The sequence below is a fragment of the Neoarius graeffei genome, chromosome 11 (genome assembly GCF_027579695.1).
Source record: "Neoarius graeffei isolate fNeoGra1 chromosome 11, fNeoGra1.pri, whole genome shotgun sequence".
Classification (NCBI taxonomy): Eukaryota; Metazoa; Chordata; class Actinopteri; order Siluriformes; family Ariidae; genus Neoarius; species Neoarius graeffei.
The window spans coordinates 71,409,530-71,427,539 of NC_083579.1; the positions used below are offsets into that span (position 1 = coordinate 71,409,530).

Below are 18,010 nucleotides of genomic sequence, written 5' to 3' on the forward strand. Positions count from 1 at the left end.
ATGCTCATCCAGAAATGATTTTAATTGAGCAAAAACAACCTTTTCCAGAATTTTTGAAAGGAAAAGACCTCGTCATATTCGACAATGACGAGGTCCTCCTCTTTGTTAGGACATAGCCTGCGCAAAGGATTTGTTGTTGACGATGGTGATGAGGGTGCGCAGTCCTCGTCCGTACCGCTTTGCTTCCCGCCGGGGATTCAGGTGGCAAGCGAGGGAGCAGGACGACCAGGGCCGACGGGGGGGTTGGCGCCTCCAATGATGGGCGGCACAGTGGTGTAGTGGTTAGCACTGTCGTCTCACAGCAAGAAGGTTCTGGGTTTGAGCCCAGCTGTATGGAGTTTGCATGTTGTCTGCATGAGTTTCCTCCGGGTGCTCCGGTTTCCCCGACAGTTCAAAGACATGCAGTTAGGTTAACATGGGGCGGCCTTGGGCTGAAGTGCCCTTGAGCAAAGTACCTAATCCCTGCTCCCCAGGCGCTGTAGTATGGCTGCCCACTGCTCTGGGTGTGTGTGTGTGTGTGTGTGTTCACTGCTTCAGATGGGTTAAATGCAGAGGATGAATCTCACTGTGCTTGAAGTGTGCATGTGACAAATAAAGGTTTCTTCTTCTTCTTTCCTGGGAGGATGGGGGTACGTGTCTGTGTTGGCCACTGGACTCGTTTGGACCGCCTGGCTTTCAGCCTGTGTTCACCCTTCCACCAGTGGTTCCAGGAATCGCCCCCCTTGCGGGCGTTGAGGTCGCAGGGACTCCCTTTTAAACATAAGCACTGAAAATGACCAAATCTATTTTTCACTGTGAAATTGTACTCTGGATAATAATGGTCCATCATCTGTCAGTGCTGCTCTGTGGAACCAACCCCAAACCAAATCCCTCCTCCCTGTACACTGGACTGAGCTCACTATCTGTCCAAATGGGAGCCATTTTGGGATTTGAGCCCATGTTTTTTTGTTTTTTTTTTTTTGTTTTTTTTTTTCTCCAAAGCCCCGCCCTTTTAGCTGTCTGGGACGCCACTGCTTTATCATCATCATCATTTCACCAGGTTCAGGCAAAGCGCCTGGAGAGCAGAAAGCGCACGCGTGCGCGCACACACACCCATACGCGCACCGACTGCTGTCAGCTGGACGTGCTGTAGGAGGGGAATCAGTTCGATCCCAGTGAGTCCTCCATGGGCTGCAGTTAGAGAGTGGCTCAGGCTGGAGGGATTTACTTCACTGAGCTGTGGCCGCTAAGTTTAAACGCTGGAGTCGCGTCCGACTCTCCTGTGGAGCAGATCCCGCACAGACGCATCGACCCTGCCTCCTCCTGTCTCACCGGGGGCTGGAAAGAAGCGAGAACAAAGCTGTAAGTGTAAGGACCTTCTATACTTTTGACCTGAGATGTCTGCTGCTGTTTTGAATTGAATTTAAACGCACTGTTGGTGCAAAGCAAAAATAATGGCACCCACAGAACCCCTCAAGTCCTGAGAGGTGATTGTTTGTTTTTGTTGAATTGTTCATTATTATCAAGTTATTATCTTGTTGGAACACAAGCCATGGCCAAAATGGTTAGAGAAACCGCTTTGGGACCAAAAGGTTACTGGGTCGATTCCCTGAACCAGCAGGACTGGCTCAAGTGCACTTGAACAAGGCGCCTAACCTCCAACTGCTCTGGCAGCCAGAGAAAAACTGATGATGTGATTATCAGTTTGGGCATTGAACCCAGCTATAACTAACTAAACTAAAGCACACAAGATAATTATCTTGTGCAACAAGATAAAATAATAATAATAACCTGTCATGACTTTAGGGGCTCCACAGACACCAAAAGGTAGATAACAGCTTTTTTAAAAAATTAATTAATTTATTAGTTTATTTATTTAATGACCACATTCCTATACAACAATTCAAATCCCTGGCTCATTGTTAAAACGTGTACAATAATATACAGGCTATTAACTGGAGCCATGAAGCTTTTTAATCTCTAAACTGTCCACTTTCCGAACACATTAAGTCTAAATTGATATTTTTTTTTATAGTTTGAATTGGTTTGGAGTTTGCAGCTTTGGATTAAACCCATCTGATTCAAGCGTCCAATCAAACAGGCTTACAGCTACAGGAAATCAATCATAAAACTCAATCATAAATATAATAACTTTGATAAAAGTGAGCTGTGAGTTGTGATTTCCACCACTGTAACAATAAGGATATATTTTAAAACCCCTGGATTAGAGTACATTGTTACATGTGTATGGATTTACTTTCTCACTTTCTCACCACGTTGTTGAAATTTCTTTGTCCAGATGGTGTAGCTGTACATTTGAATACAAAAGTTTACGTACATCCCCTTCACTCTCAAAGAACAAAGGCTGCTAAACTGTATCTCTGGTACCTTTTTAATATGTGATTATGTATTGTATCATTCCCTATATGTGGATTTCAGGGACATAATCATACTTTAATTGCCTTTTTGAATAAAGTTTCAAAAGTACCAGAACAATCAAAGAAAGAACTCAGTTTTCAAGAACCTCTTGGGGTCCAAATTTGATTTGAAGAAGGTAATGTATGACATCCAGCAGAGTTATAACCGATATGCAGAGAAGAGAAGAGAAGAGAAGAGAAGAGAAGAGAAGAAAAGAAAAGAACAAAGCTTGACCAATTACTCTGGCAGAGTTTGAACAGAGATGTAATAAAAAAGAATCGAGGGTGAATGTTACAGCTCATAGGAACTGAAAGCTGTACAAAAGAGGGTGGAGGCAGTTATAAAGACAAAAGCTGGGCATGCATGTTATAAGAGAATATTATATCACTTTCAAATAAGGGGGTGAAAACTTTTGAATGGATATCATTTGTATAAATTCCACTGTTGGTGTCTTAGCATGCAGTATGTGACATTTCTTTGAAACAAAAGGAGTATCTGTGAAAACTAACACACCGAAAGCAACCTGTCGAGAATAAATTCCCTCGTCTATTTTTTATGTCCTAGGGATATTCAAACTTTTGCACTTTATTTTCCACCCCACCCATAACTCTGCATCATGGTGTTTTTTTTCTTTGCATTTTTTTTTTAAAGTGCTGACCGGTCTGATCAGGATGCTCATTACAGACACTCGGCCTTAATGCTTTCGGTTTGTGTTTGGGTGTTAGTGGGTGGTGCGCTGACTGGAATTCAAGAAAACAGAGTACAGCATGTTCCATAACACATCAAGTGAACTAATGGTGGTGTGTGGATGCTTTCTTTCCTCCGAGTCTCGAGCTGTCAGGATTCATTCAGCCAGAGTCTTGTGTTTCCATCCAACCTGACACTCAGATACTAATCTAGAAAACCCCTCTGAGTACCAAGTATGATTTCTTCCAGCTCTGGAGTTATACACATGGGATGTTATCTCCAAGAGGTCATCATCAAATGTAATAGCTGCTATACTCTAATAATTCATGCACGGTTTGGGAGTACCAGACAGCACGTCTTCCAGACCGTGATATTAATGATTGCCAGGACACCTCCAGATGAAACCTGACAGGCGTCAGCATGCACACACTGGCAGCAGCAGCTTCTTGGGTACCTCCCCAAACTGTCTCCTACAAGTCCTTTTTTTTTTCCTTGCCTGAATGTGTGTATTCTTTGTCTGTGTTTTGGCAGTTTGGGATTCCTCAGATTTGTGTCCAATCAGTTACACCGTGCTAGTGTTTGAATTGATGGTTGTTTTCAGTACCATGCATAAAAGTGTTCTGAGAGTCCTTGTGGTGGTGTAAAAAGTTGATAACCAGTGGGTGCAATTATCAGTTGGGACAATCTCATGCCCTTTTGCCATGTCTAACATGGTGCCAATCCTCAATTGACCATTGGTATGAGAATTTGCCTCTCGAAAGGGCCATTGGGAGCAAATGGAGAGCCGTTCTCCTCCATTACCGGGGTGTGTCACCTTAATAGCATCCTGCAAAAACAAACCAGTTCTCGATCTCTCTGAAAAACAAAAGACATCTGAACGTTATAATATTTAACAGGAACATTTTAAAATCAATTTACACCATAATAACAATCAGAAGGTCTTGATTGATTGTTTATTTTTCTATAGCAGCAGCTTTGGTAGTAATTCCACTGCAAGGCAAAATACAAGTTTATATCAAAGTGCTCTTTCTGGATTAACAACTAATGAAGGGACTTGTATTGCAGATACTGTACTTAAACAACTAAAAAAAACATATTATTGTTGATATGAAGCTGTGGCTGAATGGTTAGAGACGCAGCTTTGGAACCTAAAGGTTGCTGGTTTGATTCCCAAGACCAGCAGGCATGGCTGAAGTGCCCTTGAACAAGGCACCTTACCCCCAATTGCTCCCCAGGCTGTTATATGTTGCTCTGGATAAGAGCGTCTGCTAAACATCACTAATATAATGTAATCAGTTGAAGAAGAAGAAGAAAAAACTTTGTCACATATACACCACAGCAAAATGCTTTTCTTTGCATATCCCAGCTTGTTAGAAAGTTGGGGTCAGAGCACAGGGTCAGGCAGGATACAGCGCCCCTTGAGCAGACACGGTTAAGCATCTTGCTCAAGGGCCCAACGGTGTGTGAGAACCCACAACCTTCTGATCAATAATCCTGTAAAGCCATTCCTTTAAGCTTTCCAACATGGATGGGAGGATCTTTACAGTTTCTCAGTAACATGACAAGCTCTGTTTTTATCTTTTTAACTTCAAGAGAGAGAAAAACAGAGAGCCTGGTGAAAGAATGACTGTTTATAGCGACAGTATAGCTGTCCATGACAGATAAAATGAAAACCTGTTTGCACTGTTGTCCTGTGGGAGGCATTTTGCTAGCATGGTTTGTTTCCAGTCAATTCAATACAAAGTTATTCAGACTGATCATCTTTCAGCCTATGCTGAGACGTTTCTGTCCTGGTGGGAGTCATCTCTTCTGGGATGACCCCACCCTCATCCACAGTGCACAATGGTTGGAGGAGTGTGTAAAAAATGTAAACCTTCACATTCACCAGATCTCAATGCAGTTGAAGACTTATGGGAGCTTTTGGAGTGATGTGTTGATAAAGCTCTCCACCACCATTATAGTTGGCCTCCATCGATCAGAACTGACCATGGATAATGCGCCCGAGTTGATTTGGCTGCGTCTGGAGCAGCGCCATGTGTGGCTGACAGAGGTGGACAAAGAACCCGACTTCATTACTGAAGTCAAAGTACAGATCCCACTGGTCAAATGTTACTCTGATACAAGTGAAAGTTGTCCAGTACAAATTTTTACTTAAGTTAAAGTACTGAAGTACCTGCTTTTAAAAATACTTAAGTATTAAAAGTAAATTTTCTGTCAACGCATCGTTGTATTATTGACACAACGCTTACAAAACCTAATGCCGTTACCAAAGACAGAAATGTGAATTCACAAAATGAACGCATGCTGTGCATCATGGTGGTTTAATGTTAAGCTAGCTAGTCAGTGAAGCTCCGCCTGACATGCTAGCAAACTCTTTTCAAACTCGAAATCATATTGTGTAGCTAACACTACTAGAAAAGAAAGATTTCTACATTCTGTTTGTTTGGCAGGATTATGCTAAAACATATTTCTGAAAGGACTTCAGATAAGTTAACGTTATTCATGTTAGCGTAACTCCGTTTTTACATGCTAACTAACGGTGTCCAAGTTAACTAGCTATGTATTAAGGCCTCTGCATGCTTTTGCGACAAGGCTTTCGCAGATAGCTTTTCGCAGACAGTTGTAATTTATCGTTGAGCGGGGAGTAATAGGCGTGCGCGATGTTATTCACCGCTACAACGCAAGGGGGCGCGAAGTCGCGAAATCGCTAGGAGTAGTTGGTGGGTGTGGTTAGCGGAGTGTTTATCCTCCGGTTACTTATAATGACTAGAACTGGAGTCGTATGGATGTACGTACTTCCTCACTTGCTCGATCAACCGCTCTTCGTGCTGCTCCATCTTCGCTTGTGTTTTTAAAAATGGCGGTCGTGAAAACAAACCAAACCGGGAAAGTAGGGAAGCGGAAGTGCGTGTACAGCGGATGTAGAGTGGACCAATCAGAGCCCTCTTGTCTGCAACGCTTCTGCGGTGGTCACAATTTTTGGGAGGTGCGCGCAGAGCGTCTGCGAAGGGGGGGGGGTACGCAGACGCTATCTGCGACACCGTCTGCGAAGACTGCGTTGTCAGCATAAATTGGCCTTTAATGTTAGCCGTGGACAAGGCTACGGCAACTTGGCGAGCAAATCTATAGAAAGTCAATTGACTAACCAGACTGCATAGCTATTGCAACGCTATCGCTAGCTCTAAAAGCACAGACAACTTTACTGCAAGCTTTCTCTTGGAATAAAATGTTTACAGACCTCAATATGCTTCCACAGGTCGGATGGCGAGTTTTTGGAGGCCGTGATGTGGTTCGTTTTCGGCAAACATTTAAAACAAAACGAATCTTTAATCCTTTCAGAAAACTGAAACATGGGTTCATGGGCCATGGGGGCGTGCATTCTCCAGAAGAACCGCCTCCTTCCATTCTGCCATCAACTGATCGTGTTAAATAACGCTGCTGAGAAATCACTGAACTTGATTTTATCCAGTCTATGGATGTTACGTGACCCTCGTGATTACTGATAGTCTGTCTCAGTGTCACCTGCAAAAAAAACAATCACGTTTTCGAAAAGAAAAGAAAAAAACATCCACTTTCAAAGCTGCTTCATAGTAACGAGTAACGAGGACTTTGATAGAAATGTAGTGGAGTGAAAAGTATGATATTTGCCTTTCAAATGTAGTGAAGTTAAAGTCATAAGTTTCCAAAAAAAAACCAACCTTCAAGTAAAGTACTGATACTTAAAAAGTGTACTTAAGTACAGTACTCAAGTAAATGTACTTCGTTACTGTCCACCTCTGGTGGCTGATGAGTCCGATGCGGGAATGACCATCCCTGCTGCAGTGGTTGCAGATGTGTTTTTCTCTGGACGACTGTAGAAGGCTCGCTGTTTCCTGTTGCGTCTGCGCTCTGCCACCACCATTACCAAAGTACCAATTGAGGGGATATATTTTCGAAGAATAATTTTCATCCTTTCAGTACAGTTCCTTGAGACTTGATGCCAAGATGCAATGAAGCTGTTCTTAGAGCTTGTCATGGCACCTTACTAACTCACACATGATGACTTGTGTTGTTTATTTCCTTTAATTTGGTATCTGCTTGTATGCTAAATAATAGTGTGTTTATACATGTGCATGCATGTGGTGGTTAAAGTATGGGGCTACTGGAGGAAAAAAGATGCCTTGAATGTAAATATGAATGGGGAAGTCATGGCCTGTTGGCTAGAGAAACAGCTTTGGGACCAAAAGGTCACCCGTTCAATTCCCTGGACCAGCAGGAATGGCTGAAGTGCCCTTGAGCGAGGCATCTAATCCCCAGGATGCTCTGGGTATGTTGTCTATCGCTCTGGATAAGAGCATCTGCTAAATCCCTGTAATGTAAATATCTCAATTAAGCAGTTACATCTTTTGCTCATCCCATGGGGCCACTGATTTATATTGTAGGTACAACACCACCATCCCCACCACAGGCATCCGAATCTCACTACAATCTCATCAGTTATCCACATGTATCTGTAGACACATTTTACTGGACTGGGGTGAGTTTCCCAAAAGCATCGGAGCACAAAGATCATTGTTAAATGGTAGAGTGAGCATCACAATGAACACTCTCTCTCCTAGTTAAGATGCTCTTAGCGTTAAGAGGTTTTTGGGAAACCCACACCCGTTTATCAGTCCCACAGTGACACTCTGGTTTTAGATACTTGCATGTGTGTGTGGTTTCATGGCACCTCGTCCGACATGCAAGGCGACATGGTGGTACACCTCACAGCAAGCAGGTTCTGCGTTCGAAGTGGGGTTTTCATGTTGTTCCTGTGCCCATGTGAGCTTCCTCTGGGTGTTTTCGGTTTACTGAGTCCAAAGACGTGGATTAGGTCAACTGGCTCCTCTAAAGCTGGGCATACACTGTGCGATTTTTTCAATCGCGATATTCAGCTGCTGCTCACACTGTACGAGTGAATCGCAGGGGTAAACAGCACGCAGCTTACGATTCCTGTTCTCACACTATACGATCCGATGCTCGGATGCGATGCTCAGGATTTCAAACAGGTTTGATTTTCATCCGATCGATCGGGAGGAGGTCGTGAGGTGTTAATCGCTTGTCGTTACCCCATGTATACTACCCGATCCGAGACGCACGATTGAGCCAAAACTCAGCCCGATCTCCAAAATAGTCGCACAGGTGAAAATCGTGTCAAAATCGGGCCAAAAATCACACAGTGTATGCCCAGCTTAAATTGCCCGCAAGTGTGAGTGTGAATGGCTGTGTGTCTCTGTGTATTAGCCCTGCGATAGGTTTGCGACCTGTCCAGGGTGTACCCCGCCTCTCACCTGAGGTCAGCAGGGATTGGCTCCAGCTCATTATCAAGGAATGAATGAACAGCATGCAATTTCAGTACACATAGTAATGCTTGATGTTATAATATGTAGTTATGGAAGAGTAATGATTTATATTCTATCCACGTTCACTGGATATGAGCAGTCACGCACTCTGATTGGCTACACTACTACAAGACTATCAGCTCATATACCATGAGTAGAGAAAAACAAAATGGCAGGGCGCATCGAGCCAGATATATCACTTTGTTATCAAGTATTTAAAGGAGAACTGAAGTAATTTTTCAACTTGCTTTATTTCTTAATTAACGTGTTATTCAATTACGTTTTCGGTTTTAGTCACCTTATATCGTGACTCGTATTGACAACTAATTGCAATTGAATATTATACTTATCGGCCTATTTGGTTTTTAGCCGTGTTGAATTTAGTTCGTTTGGTCCACGGCAGGCGTCGCTTATCTGCGCGATCTTCACGAGACTTGTGCGAGACTTCGAAACGTGAAGTGTCAGCCAGGTGTCAGCGCCACCATTTTGAAAGCTGTTTTCCAAATGAAATATTGCACAAAAACGAGTTTAAATGACGATTACTGCCTACTTTTTTCAAACTTTCCTGATCGCTCTCAAAACAAACAAAACTTCTGGCTTGATTACGTCAGCATTCGAAAGAGGGCGTGCGCATCTTTTGACAAAATTGGCAGATGTTGGTCACTTTGATTTCCGCTGTACATTTTACTTCCGTCCTACGATGTCTCGCACAGGTCTCAACGAATCTCGTTTACGGCCATTGCTTTGACATATGGACTGATATATTACAGAGCATATTTCAAACACTCATAACTTGCTATAGCAGCGACAAAATAGCGATCAAAAATGCATTCCGATATTTAATAAAATGAGAGAAATAGAATTTTGATGATAATAAATTTGCCTTCAGTTCTCCTTTAAAAGAAACTGAAATAGCTAAAAGAATATAGTCCTCTCCCCACCCCCCAATATCTCCTGTTCCACACTCCAGCCCAGTCAGTGGCAGTAATGCACCTTTAAGTTGGTTTGTCAACTGACAAAAAAAAACCCTCAAGAAGAAGAAAAACAAAATGGTGGAGTGATTTGCTGAAGCAACCGAGGATGAAATAAAAACTCTACTCGAAAACAAAACCCCCAAAAATAAAAAAAGCAACAAAATATGGAATAAAAGTATTTGATGGTAAGAGCTAGGGCTGCGTACCTAAACGTAACATCAGGTACAGGTACCGGTACAGAGGTTTAGGTACAGGTCCGGATCTGTACCTGTACCTGAACAATTTGACAAATTAACATGTGTTCTTCTGAACTTCTTCAATAATGACAGAAGCATTAATAAACTGTTGACAACTTGTCAGTATCTTTATTCAAAGAAAACCGAACATAACTAGGTTTCCTACCTCACTTCTCAGTCACCCTCTCAGTCTCACACTTAGTTAACTTGGGACAAAAAGTCATAAGTTGTCTCACAGGGAGAAGTGACTACACTAGAGTACTACAGACTACAGAGTATAGACAACATATAGTTCAAACTTTCAAAGTACCTGAGAAGTTGTCTCACAACGAGAAGTGACTAGAGTACTACAGAGTAGTACAGACAACATATAGTTCAAACTTTCAAAGTACCTGAGAAACCCTGACTAATGATGGTGTTAACAGTTAAACTAGATATTTTAAACAAAACTATGAGGCCTAATGCCTTATCTAAAGTTGTAAACAGAGTAGACGGCCATATGCCTGTGACATAGTGACAGTGTTATCCAAAGTGGTCTAAGTGTTCTTGTTGAGGAACAGGAGAACGTTCACGTTCTCTGGATCCAGGCAGGCTCTTTCAGCGGAAACTATATCTCCAGCTGTGCTGAATACCCTCTCACTGGGAACACTGGTTCCAGGCACAACCAGGTACCGCTTGGCCAGGCTACTCAACAGTGGAAGGCTTAGGCTCCTTTCCTTCCAGAAGGCCACGATGTCATCGGTGGAACAGAGTTTTGGGAGGTTTTTGTAGGTGTGTATTTCCTGTTGTGCCCTGATTCTAATAGGCAAGGGTGGTTCCACATGAGTAACCTCTACATCCTCATCTTCATCTATGAAGATCTCCTCCATAGCTGATAGCTTTGCCAGCTTCGCAGGGACTTCCTCGTCCTCATGACTGTCCTGTGTCTCCGTCTCCGACTGCGTGGCTGTGACGTCCTTGGGCTCCTTTTTGATGTGGACCTCTTGTCTGGCTTCAATGGCAGTAACCACTCTCTCCCAGACTTCATCTGTTGCCATTCCCTTGAATCTGGGATCCAAGGCAGTGGCTTCTTCCAGGAACTCCATTCTTTGTGTCTCCTGGTAGCGCGTTTCCAGGTCATTTAGGATGGCAGCTTTGATGTCACAAGCGAATGCATCGTCAGCTTCTTCGTCTGGACTGAGGTGTTTTCTCAGTTTGTCCATCATGGGGAGAACTTGACCACTGGTGGGGCGTTTTTCTGCTGACATGGCCACTGTGATTAGGTAGGGAATCTTCATGACACGAAGGAAGGTCTGGATCTTTCCCACATTGTCACTATCATTGCATTTTTGCAGCTTCTTGAATCCCTCCTTGTTTTTCAATCTTTCATCCATGGAAGCGGCAACTATTGCAGGATACAGCGTCTGGAATCTCTCCACCATGATGTATGTACTATTCCACCTAGTCTTACAGTCCAAGAGCAACCTGTGGTTGGGGAGATTGAGAGTCGTTTGTTTCTCCTTGAGCACAATTTTGCCCATGTACGAACTCCTGAAGTATGTAATTGACGGCCTAATCATACCTACCATGGCAGAGACAGATGGCACAGCCATCACCTTCTGTGTTGCCAAGTTAAGGGTGTGGGCAAAGCAACCCATTGACAGACGGACTCCGGCCTTTTGCGTGGCATTCACCATAGCCTTGGCATTATCAGTAGTCATAACTTCCACTTTGCCGGTCAAGCCGAACTCCTCCAAGCAATCTTCTATTTCTGTGGCAATGTTTTCTCCCGTTTGTGCTACTTCTGCTTTTAGGGTTTGCAGTACTTTTACATTCAGCTGCCAGTCCTTGATGTAATGGACAGTGAGGGTGAGAAAGTGGTCTGTGGCTCTTGATGTCCACCCATCCCTGTCAGTGTAGCGCACTCAACATCATTCAGATCTGACTTTAGGGCCTTCAATGCGACATCGTACATGCTGGGGATAATCCTTTCCGCAACGTCATCTCGGCTTGGAAGTTGGTAGGCCGGGTTTAGCTCCTGTACTAGCGCCTTGAAATATGGGTCTTGTACTGTTGAATATGGCCTCAAGGCCTTAACTAGATAATGACACGCCCTTATTGTGATCCGGTGTTTCCTTTCTTCAGATATTTTGGCCTGCTTGGCCAAAGTAAAAGGTGTTATCCTTGTCACAGGGCTAGCACTGGCTGAACTGCCTGACGTACTGGCAACAGCACCACTAGCACTGACGCTTCCTGAACTAGACTCCATTGAAGGAGGGGGGGGACCTCAAGCTTTGATTTTGAGGTGGACTCAGGTGGAGTCGCACTGGAAGCATTGTCCTCGGCTGAAAGAACCAAAAAATGTAAAAAACCAATGACTATTAAAACATAGAATCAGATTTCTTCTATTAACATATGAAAACATAAATGATCTGATAGTGACTGACACCATTGGTATAGAAATGCCACAGGAACAAAACGTGTTATTCCAGAATGTAAACTCTGCGCTCTGTTGACAGTAGTTATGGTGGAAAAGGACAGCAGTGAATGTATATTATATTACACCATTTTTTGGCAAAAATAGGTAATGTTACCGAGATTTTTTTAAACACCATTCAGTCTGGAAAAAAACGTGCTGCTTCTTGTACAATTATCTAGCATGACAAATGGCCCGCTAATAGCGCCCCCCCCCAGCGGGGCCAGTTATAGCCCCAGAGTGGGAGACAAGCCGCTGGCAAACTCCCTTGCTGCCAAAACTCCCCGCCTGAAAGATCTGTTGCGTATTAGTTACGCTGTCCCTAGGTATCACTTTGGTCACGTTTGGTGTCGCATGAGGCCATGAGGTTAGGAGATGAAAACTAAAACATTTTAATTTGGCCCATGTTTTATCTCAGAATTCTACTACATTCTTAGCTTAACAAAACAAAAACTTACCCTTAATGTTGAACTTGGATGCAATGATCGTTCCAGACTCATATGGAGTTGTCTCAATCTTGTGATGCCAGTGTAAATGTTTTGCTATGTTAGACGTTCCACCGCTGCACTGAATGGTGGCATTACAGAGGTTGCACCTTGCGTTCTGGCCCCCTGAAAGCTTTGTTACGTGATCCCAGACCTTACTGATCTTCCCACGTGGCATGACAAACAAATTCACTCCGCGCAGTCCGCTGCCTTTAACTTACGCGCCAAAATTACACAAAGCAACAAAGACCGCCAATGCCAGCAAAGGAAAAAAAGGCTGACCTGCTTTTGAGTCTTTTTGACCAATCAGAACGCTGGATCAGCCAAGCTCTCGCAATGTCTCGTGAGACTGTGGCGAGAGGATCTCAAATCAAAGATGGCTCTGATTTCAAGTTTCAGCGCGGCATTTTACGTCTTTTCCAGTGCTAAATTTTCATCTTTGTGGTAGGATTTACCACAAAGGATTTCTTCAGTCACAAAATAAGCATATACTTGGTGTAAATTTATATCGGTACAGTACCGGTACTTCATGATCCGGTATTTTGGACCTGTCCCGAATCGATTTTCACGGTACAGTACCGGTACACAGCCCTAGTAAGAGCGTATCTTTTTTTTTCAAGAATGATTATTATATGACAATTATTCACAAATTGCTCCTGTCGTTTCGCCGGTTTGTTTACATTCTAAGCGGAAATTATTTTGTCGGACGTTTTGTGTAAAGTTTTTATTTATCGAATTTGCAAAAAATAAAAATGCCAAAATCCAGTGAATCTCGTCGTACATGGCTTATAGCCAACTTGGTGTTACATGCTTCGTCGGCTATCAGCTCATGTACGACTCGATTTCGTGGAATAACTGTTATATGGCCTCACTGTTCACTCACCCAGATGAGGACGAGGATGGGTTCCTGTCTGGTTCCTCTCCCACTACTGTCTATGGCTTTCTCATTAGGGATCTCATTCTACATGCAATGCTGCTTTGTGACATTGTCTATTCATGAATGGTGTATGGAAATAAAATTACACTGAAATTGAACTGATTGACAATGTCAGTTTAAAACTCCTTACTGTGAAAGACTGCAGTTCTTCCTGACATTGACTGACTGACAAAGCTCTCTAGAGATATCTAAGATATCTGTCTTGTGAGATGAGTCCAAATCACAAGGTTGCTAATGCTCCAATTTGATCTCTTGATTTGTTGCAGGATTTTGGGTGCATGACAAATTAACCAGGTAAACCAGTACTCAGCATTTCACGTCAACATTTTGGTCTTGTAATCTATGTTTAAGTTTAACACCTGTAACCTTCTTTAAGGGTTTTGTATCTTTTGGAGGAAAACGATGAAGTTGCTGTTGGCCGTGGCCTCCATGCAGATGCTTCTGGCTCCAGTGTTCATGGTGAGTGCTGTGACATGTCAGAAATGACAAACTCGCATGAGTCATTGTAGAAGTTTACAATTTAATTATGTCTTTATTCAAAGCTATACATACTGCATATTCCAAATGTTCTGGTGCCAGGTATGACGTCATTAATCTTGTTCGTGACTTTAACAAGTGTAGTTACTACTCACATAAATGTGTGTTGTGTTCTGGCTTGTGTACAAAACGATTTACACTTTTACTGCCTTGTTAATTTGAATATATTTGGAAATATTTTCACATAACTGGAATAAACGTGATATTTAACAGTTATTCTATGAAATCGAGCTGTACATGAGCTGATAGCCGATGAGGCACGTAGCGCCGAGTTGGCTATAAGTAATGTAGGACGAGATTGAGTGGAATAACTGTTTTATTCTATCCACATTCACTGGATTTTGAGAAACTGAGCATTTTTATTTTTTTGCAAATTTGATCAATGAAAACTTTGTACAAAACGTCCGACAAAATCATTTCTGCTTAGAATGTAAACAAACCAGTGAAATGACAGGAGCAATTTGTGAAAAATGCTATAATAATCATTCTTGAAAAAAAAGATACGCTCTTACCATCAAATTCCATATTTTGTTGCTTTTTTAATTTTTATTTTTTGGGGTTTTGTTTTCGAGGAGAGTTTTTATTTCGTCCTCAGTTGCTGTGGTAACACGCTCTGCCAGTTTGTTTTTCTTCTTCTTGAGGGTTTTTTTTGGAGGTTGGAAAACCAACTTAAGGTGTATTACTGCCACCGACTGGGCTGGAGTGTGGAACAGGAGATAATCTCGTCTCATCTCATCTCATCTCATCTCATCTCATTATCTCTAGCCGCTTTATCCTGTTCTACAGGGTCGCAGGCAAGCTGGAGCCTATCCCAGCTGACTACGGGCGAAAGGCGGGGTACACCCTGGACAAGTCGCCAGGTCATCACAGGGCTGACACATAGACACAGACAACCATTCACACTCACATTCACACCTACGGTCAATTTAGAGTCACCAGTTAACCTAACCTGCATGTCTTTGGACTGTGGGGGAAACCGGAGCACCCAGAGGAAACCCACGCGGACACGGGGAGAACATGCAAACTCCGCACAGAAAGGCCCTCACCGGCCACGGGGCTCGAACCCAGGACCTTCTTGCTGTGAGGCGACAGCGCTAACCACTACGCCACCGTGCCGCCCACAGGAGATAATCTTTTCGCTATTTCAGTTTCTTTTAAAGCTGTACTGCCTTTCAGATTTTTCAAGTTTAGGTCATAAAAAGAATTTTCCCCGACACCCAATTATTTTTGTTTAGTGACCGAAAGCTACTGAATTTGAATCACAGACTTCCAATTTTATTAGTTTTTTAAAAATAGAACAATTAATGAATTTACAGCCACGTGGCCCTAAATTCTCCGCTATTTTTTCCTGCTTCACCATGACAGAATCCAAGATACTATATCATGCATCATGTGGTGGGCTTTCCCCGTTCACGCAAGGCATTGTGGGATACAAATTTGAAACAAGAGAGAAAAATGGAGGACGTGAGTGTGCGAATGAAATGTGAAAGACTGACAACAGTAACGGAAAACGAGAAGAAAAGACGTTATGTTATGTACGAAGGAAAGGAAACGCAGGACCAAACTAATAAATATCGGCGGTTAGCGAGCACCTCGGTGTGATCAGCTGTTCGTTTAGCGACAGAATGATGGAACTGTCAGTGCACGCTCAAAGGTAAACCTGCGCATGCACACACGGACTTCTTCTGTCTGCTTGACTGCGCGAAGCAAACGATTTCATGCGCATTATTTGCTCAGGAATCCCCTCAAATTAAATAACCTCCCAGCCACAGAATGGCCTGGGTTTTTATCTCCTGCCCAAACGAAGTTTGGCGGGGGATATAGAAACGGGTTCCGTCCGTCCGGTCATGTTTTCGTTTCCGGGCCATATCTTTAAAACTACTGAAGATATCTTCATGAAACTTTGTATACATATCAAGCAACACGTGAACTGTTGTCTTTTGCTTTTTTGGATTTTTGAAAAAAACTTTTACATCAAAAATAGATTTTGATTTCATTTCAAAGAGCAATGTTCGTTTCCAGAGCATATATCCAAAACTATTCATGATATGTATTTGAAACTTGGTATACATGTTAACAATGTGATATAGATGTGCCTTTTCATCCTAAGAAATTTTAATTTTTCATGTTTCCATGGAGGGCGGCAGGGTGGTGTAGTAATTAGCACTGTCGCCTCACAGCAAGAAGGTCCGGGTTCGAGCCCCATGGCCGGCGAGGGCCTTTCTGTGTGGAGTTTGCATGTTCTCCCCGTGTCCGCGTGGGTTTCCTCTGGGTGCTCCGGTTTCCCCCACAGTCCAAAGACATGCAGGTTAGGTTAACTGGTGACTCTAAATTGAGCGTAGGTGTGAATGTGAGTGTGAATGGTTGTCTATGTGTCAGCCCTGTGATGACCTGGCGACTTGTCCAGGGTGTACCCCGCCTTTCGCCCGTAGTCAGCTGGGATAGGCTCCAGCTCGCCTACGACCCTGTAGAGCAGTATAAAGCGGCTAGAGATAATGAGATGAGATGTTATGAGATGAGATGAGATGTTTCCATGGAAACAGTTTCAGACTTGGTCTCTCAGGTTAGTCTTAGGGGTAGGTTTTGTTTCCAGAGCAGAACTTGAAAACTATGAGTGGTATGGTCTTGAAAGTTGGTATATGTGTTGATTAAGTAATGTATTTGTGCCTTTTGATACTAAGAAATGTGAGAAATGTTAATTTTTAGCTCACCTGGACCAAAGGTCCGCTGGGTTTATGCCAAGGGCTGCTGAGGTCAGTGTAAAGAGGTAGGGTTGGTTTCCTGCAGCAGAACTTGAAAAATGTGACAAATAATATCTTGAAACTTGGTATATAGTTGGTATATAGGGTGCGGGATATAGATGACTCTATCTTCTTGTTTTATTTTTTAGATATTACAGAAATAAACATGTATCACAATGATCAAATTTCAGAGAGAACTAAATTTCACCGATTTTACGAAATCGAAAGGCCGTCTATTTTTCAATACTTGATAACAGCCACCATTTTGTTTTTCTCTACTCACGGTATATGGGCTGATATTCTAGTAGTAGAGTAGCCAATCAGAGCATGCGATTGCTCTTATCCAGTGAATGTGGATAGAATAATACTGCATATGCAGTGGATGTGTAAAATGAATGCATTTTGGTTTTTGAGATTTTTCTACAATTTGTGTACAGATCGTGTAAGTTCATAATGCACTAATTAACCCTAATGTATCTGCTGCGTTTTTAGATGCCGAGCACTGATTACTGGGCCGAATGGGGGTCGTATGGAGAATGCAGCCGCTCGTGTGGCATCGGTGTAACCGTGAGGATGAGACGGTGTGTGAGTCAGCGGTAAGCAGACAGCTCTCATGCATATAATTGGGTAGCATCGTGCCTGTAAGTGTCTGTTTGTGTGTTGGTGAGAGATCCCTGGGTGTGTCAGCGTTGCCTCAGGCATGGATTTGTTTTGATGGACAGATTTATTTCGAAGACATAACAGTTTTTTTGAGAAAAGCTCACACTTTAGCCAAGCTGACATGAAATATAAAGGGAGTGGAGCATGAAGTGGCCAGACCTGAGAATTCTCTCTTTCAGCCTTTCTGTTCATGCACGCTTTCTGAAAACAAAAAAAATCCTGAAGTCATCAGATCTATTGTCTGCATCCAGGAGCTCGTTTTTCTTCGCTGTTGAATGTGGAGGAAGATAAAAGCAGACGTTTCCTGTCTACGGTCCTTAATAATAGACATGCAAGTGCAAGTCTTTGTATAAAGAAGAAATGAAGTCGAATCAACTTATTTTTGTCCTGTATTATACATTTTACATCGACTTTACAAAAACGAACAGGTTTTCAGATGTTTAACCAAGAACTAAAATTAACAGGATTCCTTTAAGGAAATAAAGCTGGCACTTGTTAACAGTTTGTTTTATTTTTATTGGCAGTAATGTTGCAATTACAA

At 42.7% G+C, this 18,010-nt stretch overlaps 1 protein-coding gene across 3 annotated transcripts in view; it reads left to right on the plus strand.

The window, feature by feature from the left end:
- Positions 1-1,043: 1,043 nt before the first annotated feature.
- Positions 1,044-18,010, plus strand: part of paplna (papilin a, proteoglycan-like sulfated glycoprotein) — a 108,951-nt gene continuing 91,984 nt past the window's right edge. For 2 of the 3 annotated variants that reach the window (XM_060934696.1, XM_060934698.1), the window contains exons 1-4: positions 1,044-1,341; positions 13,798-13,825; positions 13,908-13,990; positions 17,302-17,405. In XM_060934696.1, the coding sequence (XP_060790679.1) occupies positions 13,934-13,990; positions 17,302-17,405 (161 nt within the window). In that variant the 5' untranslated portion in view covers positions 1,044-1,341; positions 13,798-13,825; positions 13,908-13,933. Of the gene's footprint in view, positions 1,348-13,797; positions 13,826-13,907; positions 13,991-17,301; positions 17,406-18,010 lie in introns of all 3 variants that reach the window. The other variant, XM_060934697.1, reaches the window with a different exon arrangement.